The sequence below is a fragment of the Rhododendron vialii genome, chromosome 8a (genome assembly GCF_030253575.1).
Source record: "Rhododendron vialii isolate Sample 1 chromosome 8a, ASM3025357v1".
NCBI lineage: Eukaryota > Viridiplantae > Streptophyta > Magnoliopsida > Ericales > Ericaceae > Rhododendron > Rhododendron vialii.
In genome coordinates, this window is record NC_080564.1 from 30,005,414 (window position 1) to 30,025,816 (window position 20,403).

General features: G+C 39.9%; 3 protein-coding genes across 3 annotated transcripts; 1 reads left to right on the forward strand and 2 right to left on the reverse strand.

Annotated features, from left to right (window-relative positions):
- Nucleotides 1-4,559: 4,559 nt before the first annotated feature.
- On the reverse strand, nucleotides 4,560-6,226 carry LOC131335172 (glucuronoxylan 4-O-methyltransferase 1). Its single transcript, XM_058370416.1, has one exon. It carries the CDS (start codon nucleotides 5,885-5,887, stop codon nucleotides 4,943-4,945), a length of 945 nt encoding a protein of 314 aa, XP_058226399.1. The 5' UTR covers nucleotides 5,888-6,226; the 3' UTR covers nucleotides 4,560-4,942.
- A 2,728-nt stretch (nucleotides 6,227-8,954) lies between these two features.
- LOC131335171 (uncharacterized) lies at nucleotides 8,955-12,129 on the forward strand. Its single transcript, XM_058370415.1, has 3 exons — nucleotides 8,955-9,460; nucleotides 9,710-9,802; nucleotides 9,903-12,129. Exons 1-3 carry the CDS (start codon nucleotides 9,410-9,412, stop codon nucleotides 10,839-10,841), a joined length of 1,083 nt encoding a protein of 360 aa, XP_058226398.1. The 5' UTR covers nucleotides 8,955-9,409; the 3' UTR covers nucleotides 10,842-12,129.
- A 1,669-nt stretch (nucleotides 12,130-13,798) lies between these two features.
- LOC131335170 (acetolactate synthase 1, chloroplastic) lies at nucleotides 13,799-16,140 on the reverse strand. Its single transcript, XM_058370414.1, has one exon. The coding sequence runs from the start codon at nucleotides 15,997-15,999 to the stop codon at nucleotides 14,038-14,040; it is 1,962 nt and encodes a 653-aa protein (XP_058226397.1). The 5' UTR covers nucleotides 16,000-16,140; the 3' UTR covers nucleotides 13,799-14,037.
- Between the last annotated feature and the right edge of the window lie 4,263 nt (nucleotides 16,141-20,403).

The following is a 20,403-nucleotide window of genomic DNA, read 5'->3' on the forward strand; positions in this document are numbered from 1 at the left end:
GGAAAGAAAAAGGCAAATGAATCGCAACAAAGAAATGCAAACCAATTCATCATCCAACAACAAGAGGAAAAAACACAATTGCTGTGACAAAATTTGTATCCAAGTTCTTAACTCTAGCTGATAATAATTCAGAAAACAAAACCACTCCCCCCCACTAGTCATGTCCGGAATCCCAACACAAGAAAAAAGAAACACATTTTTTTCAGATGGTAGCATTTGTTCAGAGGAGGGAGTGAACAAAGCATGATCCATTCAAGGTGTCGCTTCAGAAATGGGATTCCCTTCGTTTGTCTCCATGTTTTTCTTTGTAATACCGGGTATCCCGAGCCAACTTGCGCGCATCTCGGACTAATCCCTACAGCCCTTTCCACAAGATGAGGTGGTCCAAGAGTTGCTGACGATCGAGGAGAATCGAATATGAGATCTTAAGAGGGAGCAAACCCATAAGTCCCAAGCGAAGGCCACTTGGCCGACCCCTCCGGGTGTTTGTCTCCATCTTACCCAGATGGAGAAAGGTATCCTGTCAAGGGCATGGCTTCATTTCAATAATATTCATATCATAATCTCTAGTGGGGGGCAATGGATCGTTACGAGCTTTTCAAATATCAAGTCATTGCAAAAGGCACATTTTCTTAAGAGCATCTAATTGGTTTAGCTCTGCTTATCGTAATCATATGGTGCTATCAATCGGGTTGGTAGTCCAGTATTAAACAACTCACCCTTATGGTGGTGCAGGTTTGAGACGTGTGATGACGTAATTCGTGCCTTGCAACCCTAGCTATTAGCATGGTTGTGCCCCACTAGCCTTGGGAGGTGCGGTAGAAACTAGAAAGTAGAAACTATGGGTAAATGGTCCCTCCCAGGCCCACTGCAGAGCTAGATTTTTCATGATTACCTTTAGGAAGGTTACTATAACTGGTCGCCTACTTCTTCATCCTTTTGCCGTGAAAAAAATAAATAAATAATCTTACGCTGCCAATTATTTTGTAGGTCGAGCATTTTCAGAATTTTCTTCGGAAACAGAAATGCTCAATATTTTTAATGCTGGTTGCTTTTACTAGGAGTGGATTTTTTTCGAGAATTTGAAACTGTGATTTCCAATGGTTCTAAAATATAAAAAAAAGGGTTATTTTCTTCTTCTTCTGTTTTTTTTTTTTTGGGGGGGGGGGGGGCGAAGTCTTGAAAAAACAGGTTTTGAAACAGGGTCCTATATAGATTCCTTGTAATCTTTCATTTTGGAGACATTCAGAGAATTTCAAGAGCTATCAATTCATGCTGAAAATTCAACGCCATGCATGATTAAAAAGATGTAGGACCTCTTGGGGGAGACATGATCAAAGTGAGTCATTATGACAAATCCTTAACACATTTGTCCTTTCAAATTGTCCGGACGTCATTACATAATTAATTCTACTCATACTACGAGTATTTACCTGCAGCATGAACAAGATCCATATTTGAGTCCTTGTATAGTTGTATACAACCTTATATGACTCATGGAACATCACACATGGTATCCTTCTTACATGAACAGACTTTGGTAGACTGATCTGTTCTTAGACCAGACAATCATTAAGCCCTACAAAGCAGACCCACCAGTATACTACTATATGATAGTACTGTTTAAGTATATCAAGATTTACACCACCGGGGTGGTAGTTGAAGTGGTTGAGGCGGCCGGGTAAAACTCTCCCCCTCCCACTGGTTCTAAGTTCGAGTCGACTTAGGACCATATGGTTGGGTTGTGGGAGACTCATGTCCACTTGCATTTTGGTGGGGTTCTAGAAACGGGTCCTACGACATGGTGATGGACAAATATTTCCTTCCTGGTCGGGTTAGCTATGGCTCAAATTCGAACATTAGAGTGGGTGTGTTCCCTGTGGTCACGCCCAAGGAGGGTGAACTATGCTGGTCTCCCCAGCCTTCCTTTTTGATTAGCAAAAAAAACAGTATCAAATTTTATGGATGTAACAAATTGCAGTACAAGATTTTTACTCTGATAATGGCAGCTTCGAAGCAACTTGAAAGCACCTTTAAGTAATCTCAAGAGTCAAGACCTTGACATTGACGGCAGGACAAATTTTTAGCTGTCTCGAAAGTTTTTTGTCATGCTCCCACTCGATTAACTCTTGGAGTTGCAGTACAAGAATCATGATAAGGATTTGGATGGTTGCAGCAGGACACTTTGAGAAATATGGGGGGACAAGAATAGTGGAGTATTTGCTTTGTTCATGTGAGGACTTTGTTTTGGTATATAACAATTGTGTGGAAGAGGAAGTGATACTTCCACAGAGAATTGGACTGATTCAACATTTTTCAACGGTCGGCCAGGACTCTTGCATCTCACTAGGAGGTCAGGAGTTCAAGTCGCTTATTTCTTGTATTGGTTGAGTTGTTAGGTTTGGTTGTCTCGTGGACTCTCACAATTGATGTAGTGCCCCGGATTTGTACTATGTACTTCATATCTAATGTAAAAATGATCTCTTCTATCAATTGACAAAATAAAAAATAAAAAAACATTTTTCTAAACTGGGTTTGGATTATGGAAGAACCAAATGTTGAATGGTCAAGATTGTTGAGTCAAGTCATTTCAAATCCAATCCAGAGAAAAAGCCACACTTGCTTTTGAAGGTGGGAAAGCTGATATCATGGTTTCAAATACTTCTCAAAACATGCATGGCCGGTCCAGACATTTGAATTGTCCTAACCCAATTTTATACTTTATTGCTGACTTACTATTAAGTCATATAAAATTAAAAAAAATAAATATTCAAGTACAAAAAAAAAATCAAAATTACATATTTTTTAGCTTTAATATTATCAAAAAAAAAACCCGTGTTATCTTGCTCGATTTTTAGCTTTAATATTATCAAAAAAGAAAAAAACCGTGTTATCTTGCTCGATTTATTTTAACTATGACTTTTTAGCTTTAATAACATATAAAAAAAATCCGTTTTATTTGGTCTGATATGTTCTTGCGAAATGGTAGTTGGAAGATAAAAATAAAAATCGTGTTAACTTGCTCGATTTATTTTAATTATGACTCTTTTTTTCATTAAATATTATCACGTATGGATGGAAAAAAAATGGAGGGAAAAAAAAGAAACAGGAGGGCACACCGGGAGTTGAACCAAGTATTATTGGTACTTTGGCAATACGCCATTGAACATTGCACCAAGCAAAGCCTCGTGCCATTACAGGAAACTTTTTAAATTTTATAATATAACTTTATTTTTATTTATATTTTGGGTTGCTCCAGCCGAGGGTTGCCTAAAACCGAGGTCTTGCAGGGCTTACCTCAGGGCCGGCCTTGAAAACATGCAACCATCTGAAATTGGGAATGGTTACACAGCATTGCTAGAAAAGCCAACACTTGGGTTGTTTGAATTTGTGTGATCTCTTGCGACAATCAAATCAAATCTAAGCAATGTAATCCACAACAGAGTTCAAACTCAAAGTCCTTCGACCACACTGATGGTTCGCGGAGTGTGTTTTTTCATGAGTACAATAACACCCCAGTCCGGTCTCTAAAATTAGTACCGATATAAAAGATGCTTCAATCCTAAATATGATAGGGAAGTGCTGATATATTGTTGCACAACTTCTTCTTTTTTTGTAATGCAAAGGTGTCCCGAGCCAACTTACGCCCACCTTGTACCAATCCCTATCGAGTACAGCCCCTCCCAAAGCAGTTTCACAAGACTATATGCATAATTAATTGCTCACAAACATAGAGACACGAAGAGATTGATGCACACATGAATATGCAACAAGGGAAAGGAAAATGCAGATGGCAGATGGATATAAGAAATGTTTAGCTCATGATTACTTTGATATCGGAGCAACTCGATCCCTCGACAAAACAGTAGGATGAACAAAATAGTAAACATAAATGAGAGCCCCATTTGACATACAAGCTGCATCAATATTGTATGATACTTGGACCGTAGATTGCTCTGATCAAGCGAAGAGGAATAGGATTAGTTGAGACACTTGAGGTAAATTCCTTCATATCTAAAACAAAACGCAAAATGAGTATTATTCCAGCCTATACAGAAGGTCAAAAAAAGTATTACAGAGGAGCTAATCGGGTTGAAACATAACAGGGTATTATTACACAACACTTAAAAATCCCATTTAGTAGTTCAGAACAAGTGGTCTTGCATCATGTTTGGCTCATATTTTCAGATGCAATTTTCGAAAATTAATTCGAAAAAGGTTCTTGCAAACTCCTATTTTCTTTCTCTGAAATGCTTAAACAACCACCCAATCCGATTTACGCGCGCTGTATTTGTTTCGTTTACGCATTTTCTGACAAGTTACAATTGTATGAGCTCCTCCTAAGTGCGGTGCTTAACTCCTGCAATTGGTGGAAACTTCTATTGCTGCACCCTTTGACGATACTGCGCATAGAGCTACTTAGCTACTAGAGTTTGAGTGGTTAAAAGATCGATCAAGATCTGTTTGTTATATAAGCAAACGAAGCTCAAATAAGCTACTACTTGGCTCGTTCGTCTTACAATTTACAAAAAAAAAAAATCAAGCTTCTTGAGAAAGGGTTATGTTTGACTAAATTAATACTCATTTACGATTGCCTCACCCCATTAACAAGCTAAGCTCGACATATTTTTAAAGGTCCTCAAATTTTCAAACCAAACTTAAAACAATCAATTGCTCAGCTCGTTCAGCTAATTTACCCAGCCATAAGTCTACACTGCACATCAGATTTCTAATTTTTTTTTCTTCAAGCTTTCTGAAGCTGCTGTCTTGCTTCAGCTGATACCATCTTCCTGTAAATACATGGCAGTAAGCCAAAGCTTCGATTTATTGTTCCTTCAAAAACATGCTGTAGAGCTGGTACGTATCTTTTCGATCAAGGCCCATGTTTTCTGGTAAAGTATGCTAACTAGATATACAACCAATCACAAAAAGATTGCTGCGATTACTCTATTAGTATTGTTTTGGCAGCGCAAAATGACGTAGATTTTGAGTTGCCTGCTATCCTAAAACCCCACAGTTTTCCTTTCGAATAAACCAAGTTCTCGTCGCACAAGAACTCCCAAGCAAACCACCTCTCGATGATTCGATCAACATCGTGGACTACCACGTCTGTCATGTTCCCATTCCTTGCTATCACACTAGCCGTGTAGATTGCAGCCATTCTGCCTGGTGCATCTTCTGTATCACCCCTCGGTCCATCCACTACCACCACATCCCACTTTCGCTTGTACACTTCCTTTGGTAACTTTGTCAAAGCTAGAGAACAATTTGATTGTCTGAGTGATCCCGAGTACATCCCACAAGCAGGGTTTTTTCTCGCGTGCTTCAGCAGCTTGTAAGCATCTCTAGCACGTGTCTCGTACGCAACTCTGTAAATCCTGGTATGGTTGGAATTTCTTTTGATTGTTTTCATTTTCTCCGGGTTGTCCTCTAGAAATACTGTGTTGCCACCTGAATTGATTCTTGAGAGGTTTATATATGGCTGTTCAAGACCAAAAACAAGGAGGTTGCAAGGGGCTTTAAGGGAAATGAGATTTGACAGAAGGTGAAATTCTTTCTCAGTGAGGGGGGTGGCAGTGGTGGAGGGAAAAGGCTGGCTCTTCAACGGGCTTAGACGATTCCGGGGCCAAGCAGCAGCAAGAGGAGAAGAAAAAGACGAAATGGCAGAAATTTTTAGAAGCCTGAGGATGGAGATCCCCGAGAGGGAGAAAACGAGGACGAGAATGAGCTTCGTTTTGGGGATTGTCATCGGCTTTGTTCCTCCTCGGTAGTGGTACTGGTGGCGGGGAGGCTGGTGTTGCCGGGCTTGTGATCCGGGTGGCTCTCGAGGTAGGAGTTGTCTTGTGGGTGTGACACTAGGATGGCATGGAGATGTCTCTGGGGGCATTTTGCTACTTTCTTTTCAGTTACCACCACAGCTGCAGCATCTCATCAAAGGGTAGAAAAGGTGGGGCTTAGTTTTATGGGCTCAGAACCTTCTGGAGTGAAAAAGAAGTGATGGGTTTTGCTTTTGTTTCAGGTTTTAGCTTGTGGATTTAACATGTTGAATGTGTTAATCATTTGCTGAAAATGCTCTGGCTTTGGGTGTTGGCACTCATTCACAGGTTGGTTGTACATTTCTGTTGGATGGTTTTGGTTCAAGTTTGGTAGAAAAATGAGTGAAGCTGAAGAAGGTTAAGAGGTAGTTGCCATGTTGTTTTCAAGTAGACTTGCCTCCAAGTTTGTTGTGTTATTCCAACAGTGGCTTTGGAAATCTGATTTTTTATTTTTTCCTTAAAAATCAGCAATTTTCTCGTCGATATTTTCGGTTAGTTGGGTCTACAATCATATTCCAGTTGCATTATTATGTGTAATTTCGCGATGATACGCAGACATTATTGCATGCTCTCCTGGATCACGTTCATATGATGACCAACATGACAGCAAGTTGTCCATGGATTACGCGCACATTGACTAATTTCACCGTCCACTAGCGGGGGCCCCATTTAAACCCAGAGCGAAGGTCTATATGGACTGACCCCAAAGGAGTTGATCACACCTGAGAGGTTTCGAACGTAAAACCTTACTGGTTGTGGAATCTGCTTGAGGCCACGTTGATAATTTGCAGTTAGCAGACGAAGTATATTTCAGGTTCCCCTACCTGCTCTGCAGCCACCTCGTCTATCGGACCGCCTATCACGTATCTCGAATAAAACTAATATTTTGGCGATTACATTTTGCATACTATGCGATGTGTCGCTAATACACAGATAGAATGCACCTCACTTCTTGTCTACTTTACCAATACATTCACGACGCATCACATCCAAAATGCAGTTACAAAGTATGATTACCGTAGCATTGCACTCCTAGAATAGTAGGTCCCTTAAAGTCAATCTAATCTATTGCCCGCGTTAAACCCCCGATTTAGCGTAGTGATACACTTTAGACATAAATTGAGGCCATACAAATGGCTTCAAAACTACATTAACAACAGCGGATTGCTTTTACCAAGGCCGTTTACGATGAAATGTTGTACGGTGTCAAGCTAGCTAATCTACCCTTATTTTGATAATTATGTGATCCAATCACGTTTTCCGGATTGTTTGGGCAAAGCATATCGTAAAATCCCACGACCCGACTCACAAGTTCAATAAGCGGGTTAGCTTTGAATAGGTGCATGCTTGACCGCGGAGTCCTACCATTGTGAGGAAAACAAGACAAGATTATTCAGTGTCTCGAAGCATTACTCTATTCACTTACAATCGTACGTCGGGTCCACACACTTGTCTCTCCGACTAGTTCTTCAGAAAACGAGAGGTAAACTATGCTTAGCTGGTTGTGACGGTTTCACGGCTGTGAGAGAAACTATTTCAAAAAAAAAATAGAATGATCACTATATGGCTTTTATTAATTGACTAGGCCTCTATATGTCCATGATATAATTTTCCTTGAAATTCCTTGTCAGATAATCTTGGTCCCTTTGATTAAAGGGAAATGCTGCGACATTTTCCTTGATGTAGATGTGCCAAACATATTTTATGGCAAAGGTAAGAACTATGGAGATCAAAGATAAACTAAAAACATAGAAAATCATAAAAAGAACAACCAGCAAAATCTGGCATGATCAAAAACTAATGTAGTTTAAGTTATCATTGTTAGATTTACTTTCAAAGTACTTGAGTTTTAGAGTGAACTCAACCGTTAAGAGGAAGGACTCAAATTGAAGCGCTCAATCATTTAAAAAGATTAGATTCTTGGATCCAATCATACGCATTGCTTATAGAATGTTATGGACGATAATTGTAACTGCTACATCTGCAGAAAGAAGTTTTTGAATTTAAAACTACTAAAATGTTACTTTAGACTTAAGATCGACTATGTATCAAGAAAGATTATATGGATTAGTTAACTACTAATAGAACAGAACTTATTAATTAGTTTATACTCCCAAACAAAAACAAACCATATATGGCCGTACATAGTTAAATGACCAATTGCACTGTTTGAAACAATAAAAATGCCACTAATAGCTTACATTGCTGGATTGAAAGCGAATTATCTTAGTTAATACCATTAGACTTCTATAAGGAGTTAGTTTTTATGCAAGTCTAACCCAGTATGAGCGGACCCGGGGGCTCTGCTGCCCAGAGAGGCGCAGCAGCCCCTACCCCCAGTACCAATACGTCCCCGTTTTGATTGAAAAAAAATTCAAAACCTTCCGGTTGCAATCCTATGGAGCAGAAACGTGATTATGAGAGCTTTAAAGACAAAATTTAATTATGGCTCTTTAGAATAATATGATCAGAATAATAACATCTTTATACCGGTTCAAACGGAGTGAAAATTAGAATACTTAATTTTTTATCCATATATTTTAATATATAACCGTCTAAAAAAACTTTAAGTGTTCAAATTTTCACTCCGTTTGAATCGGTGCAATAATTTTGTTATTATTATCATATTATTCTAAAAAGTTATAATTAATTGTTGTTTACAGGGCTCTCATAATCACATTTCTGCTCTACATGGTCCTAAATAAAGAGCATATACTTCATATAAGAGCCCTAGAGATAAAAATGAATTACGGCATTTTAGAATAATATGATCAGAAGAATAAGATCTTTACACCGATTCAAACGGAGTGAAAAGTTTAACATTTAATTTTTTTGAGACGGTTATATATTAAAAAATATGGTTAAAAAATTAAGTACTCCAATTTTCACTCCGTTTGAACCGGTACAAAGATATTATTATTCTGATTATATTATTCCAAAGAGCCATAATTAAATTTTATCTTTAAGGCTTTCATAATCACGTTTCTGCTCCATAGGATTGCAAATGGTAGGTGTTAGGATTTTTTTTTCACCAAACAGCGACGTTTATTGGTACTGGGTAGGGGCTGCTGCGCCTTCTGCGCAGCAGAGCCCCCGGGTCCAGTATGAGCTTCCTCTTGAAAGGGACTACAATGCTCCCTCCCTCCCTCTCCGGGGTGGAGCAGATTAGTATTATTCCTCAGAGGTTTTGGACTTGGTCTGTATATGTCTAATGTATTCCCATGTTTCTTCTCAGCAGCTTCAGTCGACTTTTTTAATACCACGATCCAAATCCATTTCTCCAACAAACAAGGAAGTTTTATGAAGTTAACCCTTTTCCTCTAGTTTCTCTTCTCTCGTTTCCTCTTTGATTTTTTTCTCAACGAAAGTTAGCACTGTTAGTTATAGTCAGTGACTAGTGAATGTCCAACCCTTGTCAAATGCACGAGACTGCCTGGTGCTTACCACTTGACCACTACCGCATCACTTTTCTCCTTTCCTCTTTGTTGAGGTTCCTCTTTTCTCCCGCTTTCTTGACACTTTCTTCCTATGTTTCGGTTATCAGCAGAAAGTAAGCTGTGTCTTCACAATTGGGAGAGGTGAAGAGGATCAACATGATGGTGAGGAAACCCGAGGAACAGATCATATTGCCTAAAGGATCTAAGGTGAGAAATCAATTTCCAGAAAGATTTCCTCATACTTCTACTCTATTGTTTTGTTCTTCAGCCTTCTATACAACTTGAGATGAGATTTGGTAAGAAAAGAAAAAAGGATTAGAGTTTCACTTGAGAAATGGAGAGAAACGAACGAGAATAATATATTCTGATTGGCTCATTTCCCTTTCTCATCACACTTCACAATCCAAAGGGCTGATGAATAATATGGTCTAACAAGAATACTGTTTAAAAAAGCAGGCAACAGTAGAAACAGAACTGAGGAAATCCCTGTTTGCTACTTTTCCCAAATCACCAATCAAGAATGGCAGACCAAGCAGCCTGGTTATCAAGGTAATTCTAAATCCTAAGTCATTTCTGTTTCTAGCAATCACCTGGAAAATTATCTAGTTTCAAGTTCTGATTAAAAGAGTTGTCTTTGATTGTGAAACAGAAAGCCCACACAGTGATTCCTGCCCACATAGTAGCCGAAGCCATATCGACACTCCACGGCCTCGACCTAAGGTGGTCTGGTCCAATCACACCAACAGAAATGCAATATGTAGAACAATATGTTCTCGCAAAGTACCCAGAGTACTCCAATGCGCTTGTTGAAGGAGGAGAAAAGACTAACCTCTATAACCTCTGCATCAAAGAAGAGCATTCAGAGCCCTCTCCAGACGAGAAGCGAAAATCGCCTAGGAGCAGTTTCAGAGACTCATCGTCCGCGCCATCATTAGGAAGCAACCTCCCGGGTCTAGACAAAACCCAGTTGGAGCCATCGAGATTGCTTGAAATTTTAACCAAAAAATCATCCTTTCCAGGTAGCTTCATCTCGATTCCTGAGATCCAAGCACGAAACAAAGTTTTGAAGCACTGTGGATTACCGAATGAAGAGTACCTTGTGCTCTTCACCCCAAACTACAAAGATGCCATGATGTTGGTAGGGGAGAGCTACCCCTTCTTCAGGGGAAATTTCTACATGACTATAGTCACGGAAGAAAACGATTACATAAGGGAGTTTGCTAGTTACAAGGACTCGAAAGTGATCTCAGCTCCAGAAACTTGGTTGGATTTGAGGATCAAGGGATCACAACTCAGCCAGTATTTTAGGAGGAAATGTAAGCAAAGTCCAAAGGGGTTGTTTTCTTTCCCGGCAGATGTGAATGGGACACAGTACTCAATGCATTGGGTGTCTGAAGCTCATAGGAATTCATGGCACGTCCTGCTTGATGCGACTGGTTTGGTTGTGGGAGAGGACCGGTTGAACCTCGCACTCCATAGGCCAGATTTTGTGTTGTGCAGCCCTGATAATACACATGCCCATCCTTCAAAGATCACATGCCTTCTGGTTAGAAGAAAATCGTTTGACGCGACGACAGGCTCAGCTTAGGCACAGAACTTAAGGGTATTTGTACGAGCGTAAAAGTATATACATACTATGTGTTGAAATCTACAGTCATTTGCATGATTACAGTTTAGAATGCTGCCCTATAAGATAGCTCATTGTAAAGGGAAGTCCTGCCAAACCTAATATTCCTCACCAATAGAATCAGCACTGGATCCATTGCTTTGGGTTAGCAAGGACGGTGTCTCTGAATTTTGATAGTTGGTGTACGGTCGAGGGACTGAAACTAATTCTTCCATGGTGATTTAAGAACATTAACCAGCTCCAGATTATATTCGGCTGAAACCAGGTTGCTCTAGAAAAGGAACAAGTTTTTCAAGCCACTGAGATCCACAATAAACACCCCAATATGAAAACTTTTCAGTTTTTACACTGAAGAAGCTTGGGGAGGATTGCACTCTTTTGCTTGATTTGGTGGTTGTGGAGGGAGAGGAAAAGACCTTTGAGGATGTATAAATGGCGACTCATAAACTTAAGGCGTCTGATCTTTTACACTTTTGGCTCAAGAGTGATATTGTGTTCATCGATTTCATAGAAGAGTTACATTTTGCGGAGGGTCTTCTGTCATTGTGTTTTTGTACATGTCCCTCTTCTTTGCGTTCCTGTTATTAGCTGATGCCCCCCTGGCGCCTCTCTCTCCCGTACGATACTTCCTTAGAACAGAATCAAACCAACGCATATAGTTTTGCACACTTCTGGACGCCCTCGACATTAGTACGACTCTACAATTTATAAGCACATAACTTGATGACTTGCGTCTATTATTTCCTCATTTCCTTCAGTCATCCGATATTCACACAGCAACTGCTGAACTCCAGCTCTTCGGACATTAATTCTGTCTCCCAGAGTTCTTCCATGTTTTCCCAAGATTCTGATGCAAATTCCGGGTCCTAATCTTCCAAACTGTTTTACCTCCTAAACCTACCACTTGCAGATCCAACGAAAGCCAAAAGACCAAACAACCTGATCACTGCCACTATCCGTAATTGGTTGGAGAGTGATCGCATTGTGAATCGTCTAACGAGGAGGAAAATTGACTTATTCCCACTTAATCAGTCTAGGTACTGCTACATCTTTTTTTGGATCAGGCGCTGCTACATTAGTAGTTAAAAGATTACATTCTATAACTATTGTTTTCCCCGAGTCACTACGAAGTACAACATTAGGACACATGATGCGTTAATGACTTCGCAATAAATACGGTAAGTAACAACAACAATTTCAAATCCAAAGAATTACTGGTATACTTGTTATGGCAAATCAAGTTTTGTGCACTCACAAAGCTAGCAAAAGGCTAGTGATTGTGATCTCAAGTACTTCGAACTCCCCAGTTGTCAGGAGTCTCGAAACCCTTTTGTGTTTCAACTAACTACGCATCTCCGTATATAATCGAGCGTTGTTAAATCAATCCCATCCCATTCCTAAACTGCAATACGTAGGTTGTCATGCTGAGTTTCCATAGTTAGCCCTGTAATCGATGATCAAGGTTTCTTGGGTTTCATCCGATATAAGTCGGTATCATTTACACCAGTTACTAAATCTAACCTACAGTCTACTTATATCTTTGATTGTTGTGACAGGAAAAAGAAGTCGGGACATAACCCAAAACCTTGCCGAATTGGTAACTTTAACCAGTTCATCCTTATTTCTATCTTTCAACACCACTAGTGAGGCGACTGCGCGCAAAGCATACTCAACGAGGCCAAAAAGGAAAACAATTAACCACCATTCGCATACTCAATGAGGCCATTAATCAAGCACCTGGCACCCATTATTATGCAGTTTATACTAAAATCAAATCTCGAAAGTTATAGAATTAACCACCTATGCTACCTTAACTCGAAATTTATGATTTCATGTGAAAAACAACAGAAGCTCCATTTTGGGACTGAGAGAAGATGCAGTATTGGAGAGCCTAAACTTCTCTGTTTTTCACCAGTGTTACGAAACAACAAAAAAAAGATTCAAATCAACAGAGGACATTGGATCTACCATGAAACGTTGGCCCTTCCACGGTCAAGAACCATCATTACATGCACCAGTTGTCACAAAACGTTGAAAGAAAATTCGGCGAAAACATTCAGCTCTGATGATGCAGGAAATGCAAGGATATTCCAAGAAATTAAATCATTCATATATCAGAAAATATAAGCAAACCTACAGTCCAAAAAACACCCAAAACATGAAATTCATGAAAGCCCTAATTTTTGGATGTTCTTCACCTTACTAACCCAATTTCAGTGAGAGCTATGGAGAGGGGGAGAAAGAGATTAGCTAGTGTATACATTTTCAGAATAGAAATCGACTGGAAATGCAGAGCAGCAAAGAACAATAATGCTGTTTCCGTCCCAGAAGATAACCCCAAGGCCAAGAATCATAAACCATAGAGCAGATACAAGAAGCATAACCCTAAAAAAGAGGGCAAAAAGAACCAAACATCAGAGGTCTAAATAACTTATGTACCTATTGTCGAACAATGGATTCTGGCAGAAACCAAACCGAGCAAAACCAATGTGATCAGAAACTAAAGCGGCCTTTCTTGGTGACGCTTTGCCATTCTCCTCGGTAACTCCACCTTCGCACAGAGAGATAGGGGGGCAGGGTGAAGAATAAAACCTTGCCACAACCAAAAAAGGAATGAAAAGAAATGTCGTTTTCACAAAATTGTGGCATAAAACGCTGCGGCTCTGAAGTCAAGTACATACCAAAATAGAGCTAGGGCATTTCGGACAAATCGCCGTACCAAAAAACCAATCACAAAACATACGGTGGAAGGAACTGCACTCGTGCTTTATATACAGTAGGGATACTCGAGTTGAGAAACACAAGATTACGAAGGGATTATTGACATGAACTCCTGCGCTAATCTAAATTTGTCCGATACACGTCATCGTATCCAAAAGGGTATGACAAAAACAGCAATCAAAAAATTCGAACAAATCTGCTGAATAACATAAGCTTCTTTAAATAAGCAAGATGATTGAAATTAACAATAAAGGAACAGCTGGGGTGTCAAAACAACAGACGACTTTAAAGGAAACACTACAAGTCTACAACTAAATGGGAAACAAACAACACAATACCTTATACCACGGAATTAAATAACCCAAGGTCACACCATTTTGCTAAACCTAGAGTAGCTAAATACAAAACCGGGAAGGAGATTTGCTGGTTTAGCTGCTCAATATTTTGATCTCCCATCGCCCTCAGTAATCATGTCTTTGAATGCTCCACCACTAGGGATCATAGGCAAGACGTGCTCTTGATGTGGTACAATAACATCCAACAAATAGGGGCCAGGGGTATCCAACATCTTCTGAATGGCAGCCCTAAGATCTTCCTTCTTCATCACCCGAGCAGAAGGAATCTCACAAGCTTCCGCAAACTTCAACATATTTGGGAATATTTTTGACTCATCCGACGGGTTACCCAAGTACGTATGGGCCCTATTAGCACCGTAAAAGCGATCCTCCCATTGAACAACCATACCCAAATGCTGATTATTCAACACCATTATCTTAACAGGCAAATTCTCCACCCGGATTGTTGCCAACTCTTGGACATTCATAATAAAACTCCCATCGCCATCAATGTCCACAACAACTGAATCAGGTCTAGCAACAGCGGCTCCCATTGCAGCAGGCAATCCAAAACCCATGGCCCCCAATCCACCAGAAGTAAGCCACTGCCTTGGCCTATTGTACTTGTAATGTTGAGCAGCCCACATCTGATGCTGCCCAACACCAGTACTTATGATCGCATTCCCATTCGTTAACTCGTCAAGAACCTGAATTGCATACTGTGGTGGAATAGCATCTCCAAAAGTCTTAAAGGTCAACGGGTGCAGCATTTTTTGCTCCTTCAACTCCTTCCTCCAAGCAGAAAAATCAAGCTTACCTCTTTTACCCTCCAAAACCTTATTCAGACCTCTCAAAGCAAATTTCACATCCGCGCAAACCGACACATGGGGTTGCTTATTCTTCCCTATCTCAGCCGAATCAATATCAATGTGAACAATCTTAGCTCGGCTAGCAAAAGCTTCAAGCTTTCCGGTCACACGGTCATCAAACCTAACCCCAAAAGCAAGCAACAAATCACTGCTATCAACCGCATAATTCGCGTAAACAGTACCATGCATCCCAAGCATTCCAAGAGACATATCATCCGAAACCGGGTACGCCCCGAGACCCATCAAAGTACTCGTGACCGGAATTCCCGTAAGCTCAACAAACCTCCTCAATTCCTCACTCGAATTCAAACACCCACCACCCGTATACAAAACCGGCTTCTTCGACTCTGATACAAGCCTAACAATTTGTTCCAAATGACTATCTAAAGGCTCTTTAGGCAATCTAACCACGTACCCAGGTAATTTCATGGGTTGATCCCAATTGGGCACCACTAACTGTTGCTGTATATCCTTAGGCACATCAATCAAAACCGGGCCAGGCCGGCCGGAACAAGCTAAAAAGAACGCTTCTTTAACAATACGAGGTATATCCTCTACATCTAGAACAAGGTAATTGTGCTTGGTGATTGACCTAGTTACCTCAACAATTGGGGTTTCTTGGAAAGCGTCTGTGCCGATCATTCTCCTGGGGACCTGGCCGGTGATGGCGACGAGGGGGACGGAGTCAAGCATGGCGTCGGCGAGGCCGGAGACGAGGTTGGTGGCGCCGGGGCCGGAGGTGGCGATGCAGACGCCGGGGAGGCCAGAGGCGCGTGCGTAGCCCTCGGCGGCGAAGATCCCGCCCTGCTCGTGGCGGGGGAGGAAGTTGCGGATGATTTGGGAGCGCGTGAGGGCCTGGTGGATCTCCATCGAGGCGCCGCCGGGGTAGGCGAAGACATCTTTGACGCCTTCGCGCTCGAGGGCCTCCACGAGGACGTCGCTGCCCTTTCTGGGCTGGTCAGGGGCGAATCGGGAAACGAATGTTGAAGCGGTAATGGTGGGGGTGGGGGTGGGGGTGGGTTTGGGGTTGGAGAGGACGTTGGTGATGTGGAGGGGGCGGCGGCGGCGGAGGAGGAGGGCGGTGGAGGGTGGATGGGTATTAGAGGGAATGGGGAGGGTAAATCTGGGAAAAGGGCTTTTGGGTTTGGTGATAATGGAGGAGGAGAGGGAGGTGTTTGCAGCGGTGGCTGCCATTGTTGACGAAGAGAGAGAAACAGGGTAGTCAGTTGATATGTAGGGTTCTGTACGTTCTTGAGAGGAGAATGATGAGTGGCTGCGGGTAACAACTAGGAAAGTCTTTTTAACTAGCCCGCCAGTGCGGATCAAAAAAAAAAAAAAAAACTAGCCCGCCAGTGCCATATGCATTGAGAAACTCTTCCACAACCACACACGCTCGCACATGACAAAAAAAAAAAAACCACACACTCGCACACACAATGACACAAATAGACGTATACAAACTCTTCTCGGAGTGGGCCCACTCCTCACATGAGAGGTGGGGGTGTGTGTTGAAGTCGGTCGAATCCTTATGTAATCCAGAGATATGTACATTATCTTTTTATACTATATAGTTATATTATATTTTAAGTGGAGCTTATTTTGAATTTCAGAAAAATTTTAAAAAATACTAATAAATTTTAAAATATTATTTTATGGGGTCCTGTAAAAAATCAGCTTTAACGGATATCGGTAAGTATCATTTCTACATTTGTAGTGAAGAAACTGCGCAGATGAACAATTTCATCTCTACGAATCAAAAAGTAATACTTACCGATATCCATTGGAGCTAATTTTTTACAAGACCTCATAAAACAATATTTTAGAATTTATGGATATTTTTCAAAAAATTTGTAAGACTCAAAATGGGCCCCACATAAAATGTAGTGTAACTATGTAGTGTATGTTGGGCTTGTCCGTTCGGGACCCACCCTGCATTACACGTGTAGTGCAGCTAATCTGGTTGTTTGTTTCGGTAATGGACGGCTTGAATTTTTATTCAAATAATGGACGGTTAGAATTTGTACAAATTCGGACCAAATCCAAGCCTTCAACATCGAGATAGACGGTCGGATTAGCCACACTACACGGTGTTGTGCCCGTATAGTGCGATGGTTGCACTACAGCCCCTCCCATTTCGTTCGTTTGGGGGACTCAAAATTCCTACGCACGTTCTCCAATTAATTTTCTCTATCTATCTCTCCATCCAAACCTTCTCTCTACGCACAATTCCTAAAAACTTTTCTCCCTAATTATTACTCTCATTTCTCTTTCTATCTCTTCTCTCAAATTCAAAATCCCAAACCGAACAAGGGCTAAGAAACCTCTAAGTCAAAACCCAAACTAAACAGGGTATTAAGTCTTTATCTTCTAAACTCTGTTAATCTGTTTGATTTTTATTGAAACCATTTATTTCAATAATTCCTAGTATCAAATTTTTTGGGGGAATAACATCTGAACTATCCAGATAGTGCAACCTTTACTTTGTGACAGAAAAATCTAAAAACTAGAATAACCTATACAGATATAGTTTACGTTTCGAAAGTCATGTCTCCCATTGTGGGTATATTTTGAGATTTTAACTTATTAAGAACACATTATTATTCCACTATCTATATTTTATCAAAAATGCTACAGGGACCGAATTGGGGGACCGAATTCGGACCGACGGCCGCCGGCGGGCCGTCTCCGGCCACCGGACGGCCGATCCGAGCCGTCCAAAAATTCTAAAAAAAAAAACCGACGCGGGAATCAACGTCATCCGAGGTGTGTAGGGTGCTTGATCGGAGCACCCCTTTTCGTGTGTATATGTACATATACACACGAAAAGGGGTGCTCCGATCAAGCACCCTACACACCTCGGATGACGTTGATTCCCGCGTCGGTTTTTTTTTTTAGAATTTTTGGACGGCTCGGATCGGCCGTCCGGTGGCCGGAGACGGCCCGCCGGCGGCCGTCGGTCCGAATTCGGTCCCCCAATTCGGTCCCTGTAGCAACACTCATATTTTATATTGGCATTATTAAGCTTGAGTATCAAAGGAACATCATCATTATCCTATTTCCTTTGATTTATAAAGAGGAACAATCTTTTTCGAATAGAAAAAAAGTAAAAACAGACAAACAATTGAATTTAGAAAAAAGATACCTCTTTCTATCCTCTTGCAATTTCATTATTTTTTGGCAGAAATGCTATCCGTTTCCATGAGATACTATTAGGATTTTGATTTTGGCACTCCAAAATTTACGGCAGAGCACTTTAAAATTAAAGTACCAAAATCAATCCCTATTAAGCATTGATTTTGTGGAGCACCCGCAGTAATTTTTGAAACGTCAAAATCAATATCAATGTTATTAATATCATCATTTCCATATTTAGATAGGGGTGCATATGCATTGGGACAAAGTTAACCGAGCTACACAACAAAATAACGAGTTTATATCATATTATAATGTATTAAAGCCTAAAGGCTTGTCCAATCATTAGGTGGTGTTCCACTTTAAGAAAAAGTACTTTTTTTTCAAAATGTTTGAATTTCAAACTCAAATATAATGAAAACGAAAAATATTTTTTCAATTTTTTTTGCACCGTTTAAAAAATCTTAATGAGATCTATCAAACAAGATCTATATTGGTAGGAAAATTATTTGCATAAACACATAATTTTTGAACTTAAAATTACATTCTTTTTCAAAAAGTACTTTTTTTGAGAAACCGGAACGGCAAATAGGTTTCTCTTGATATTTTCAAACTCAATTTTATTAAGTTCCATTTCTGAGCCCATCAATCTATTTATTTCATAAAACCTTCTAATTTCAACAAATTCCTTGTATAGGACTTGGGTTCCTGCTCAACAAGCTAAAGCTGTAGATCAAATGTTGGACCACATTTGACGGAGAAAATAGTGCTGGGCCACAGAGCCAACCCTGTTCCGCTTTTTCTAAAATTCTTTTTTTTTTAAAAAGAAGATAATTTCAAATTTAAATATAACGAAATAAAAAATAAATTTTCAAATTTTTTTTACACTGTTTAAAAGATCTCATTGAGATCTATCAAACAAGATCCATATTGATAGAAAAATTATTTGCGTACCTTAAAATTTACCTTCTTTTTCAAAAAGTATCTTTTTGAAAAAGTGGAACAATCAGGGGCTGTTCGGACAAAAAAATAAGCCGACTTTCCCGCCAATTCTGTCAAAAAAAAAAAAAAACCACAGTGATTCGGCTAAAAATGCCAACCTTAAAAAGCCACACTGCAGAGGACTGAAATTACCAAAATACCTTGGCTATTTGACTTACTCTGGCTTCCCAACAGAACCGTATCCTTTTCTCCTCTCACCATCTCACCGTAGCCACACACCGACTCCACAGTCCAAACCCTTTTCGGCACCTCATCAATCATCACCGACTCCACAGCTAGAACATCCAAGTTGGGGGAATTCTCCAAAACCCGTTCAGACGCCGCCTCCGGCATCACACCCCTCTGTCAAAAGCCTTCAACATCATTTCCCATTAATAATCTTTATATACTTTTTCGTTTTTAGTTATTTAATATTATTTGCGTGTTTCGATTTTCAATCCGGTTGAATCTGTGCAAAGATTTTATTTTTGTTATCATATTATCTTTAATGCCAATGGTCATAATAAATTTTTTGTTCTAAGTCCTTTCAACGAGCACCCTAAGGCTCCTTATTTAGTTTTAAGTTTCTTTTAGAGTGCAAATTGAAATGTCTTAAAGCCAAAAATTCATTACAACCATTTATGATGAAATGATCACAAAAGTAACATCTTTACACCGGTTCAAATAGATTAAAAATCGGAACACCTATTTTTTTACATAGCTTATACGTTAAAAAATTAAAGTGTTTCAATTTTCAATCTGTTTGAACTGGTGCAAAGATCTTATTTTTTTATCATTTTATCTTATTGTCATAATTAATTTTTGGCCCTAAAACTTTTCAATGAGCACCCTAAGAGTAACCTGAAACTAAATAAGGAGCTTTAGGGTGCTTGTTGAAAGGCTTTAGAGTCGAAAATTCATTATGACCATCAACGATAACATGAAAAAAAAAAAACAAAAGAAAAAAAAACCAAGATCTCTGCACCGATTGAACAGAATTGAAAATTGGAACACATAAATAATATTTAATAAATAAAACAGGGAAAAAAATAAGAAATACGGAAAATGGGGTTTTTTTTTTTGGTTGGGGGGTGGTTTGGTGTTGTGGTATTTTCGAAACTGCGGAGCGGGGTCGGGGAGGGTGTGTGTGTCAGGCGGGGGTAAGCTTTTTTGGGAATAAGCCAATAAGCCACAATAATTAAGGATCATTTTTTTTGCCGAAATGCTACTAGTACATATAATTTGTGCACAAATTTTGTGGTGGAATCTACCACGGGTCCTACACAAATGATCAAAGTCATTCATTAAATGTAAAACATTTTTTCAATGATTGCTGTAAAAAATCAACTTAATCCAATACCTATAGGTGCTTGATCTAATCATCTAACTTTTCATTACCCGAAAATCTGAATGAAAATTTAGATGATTGGATCGAGCACTTATAGGTATTAGATTGAGCTAATTTTTTAAGGGGACTCTTGAAAA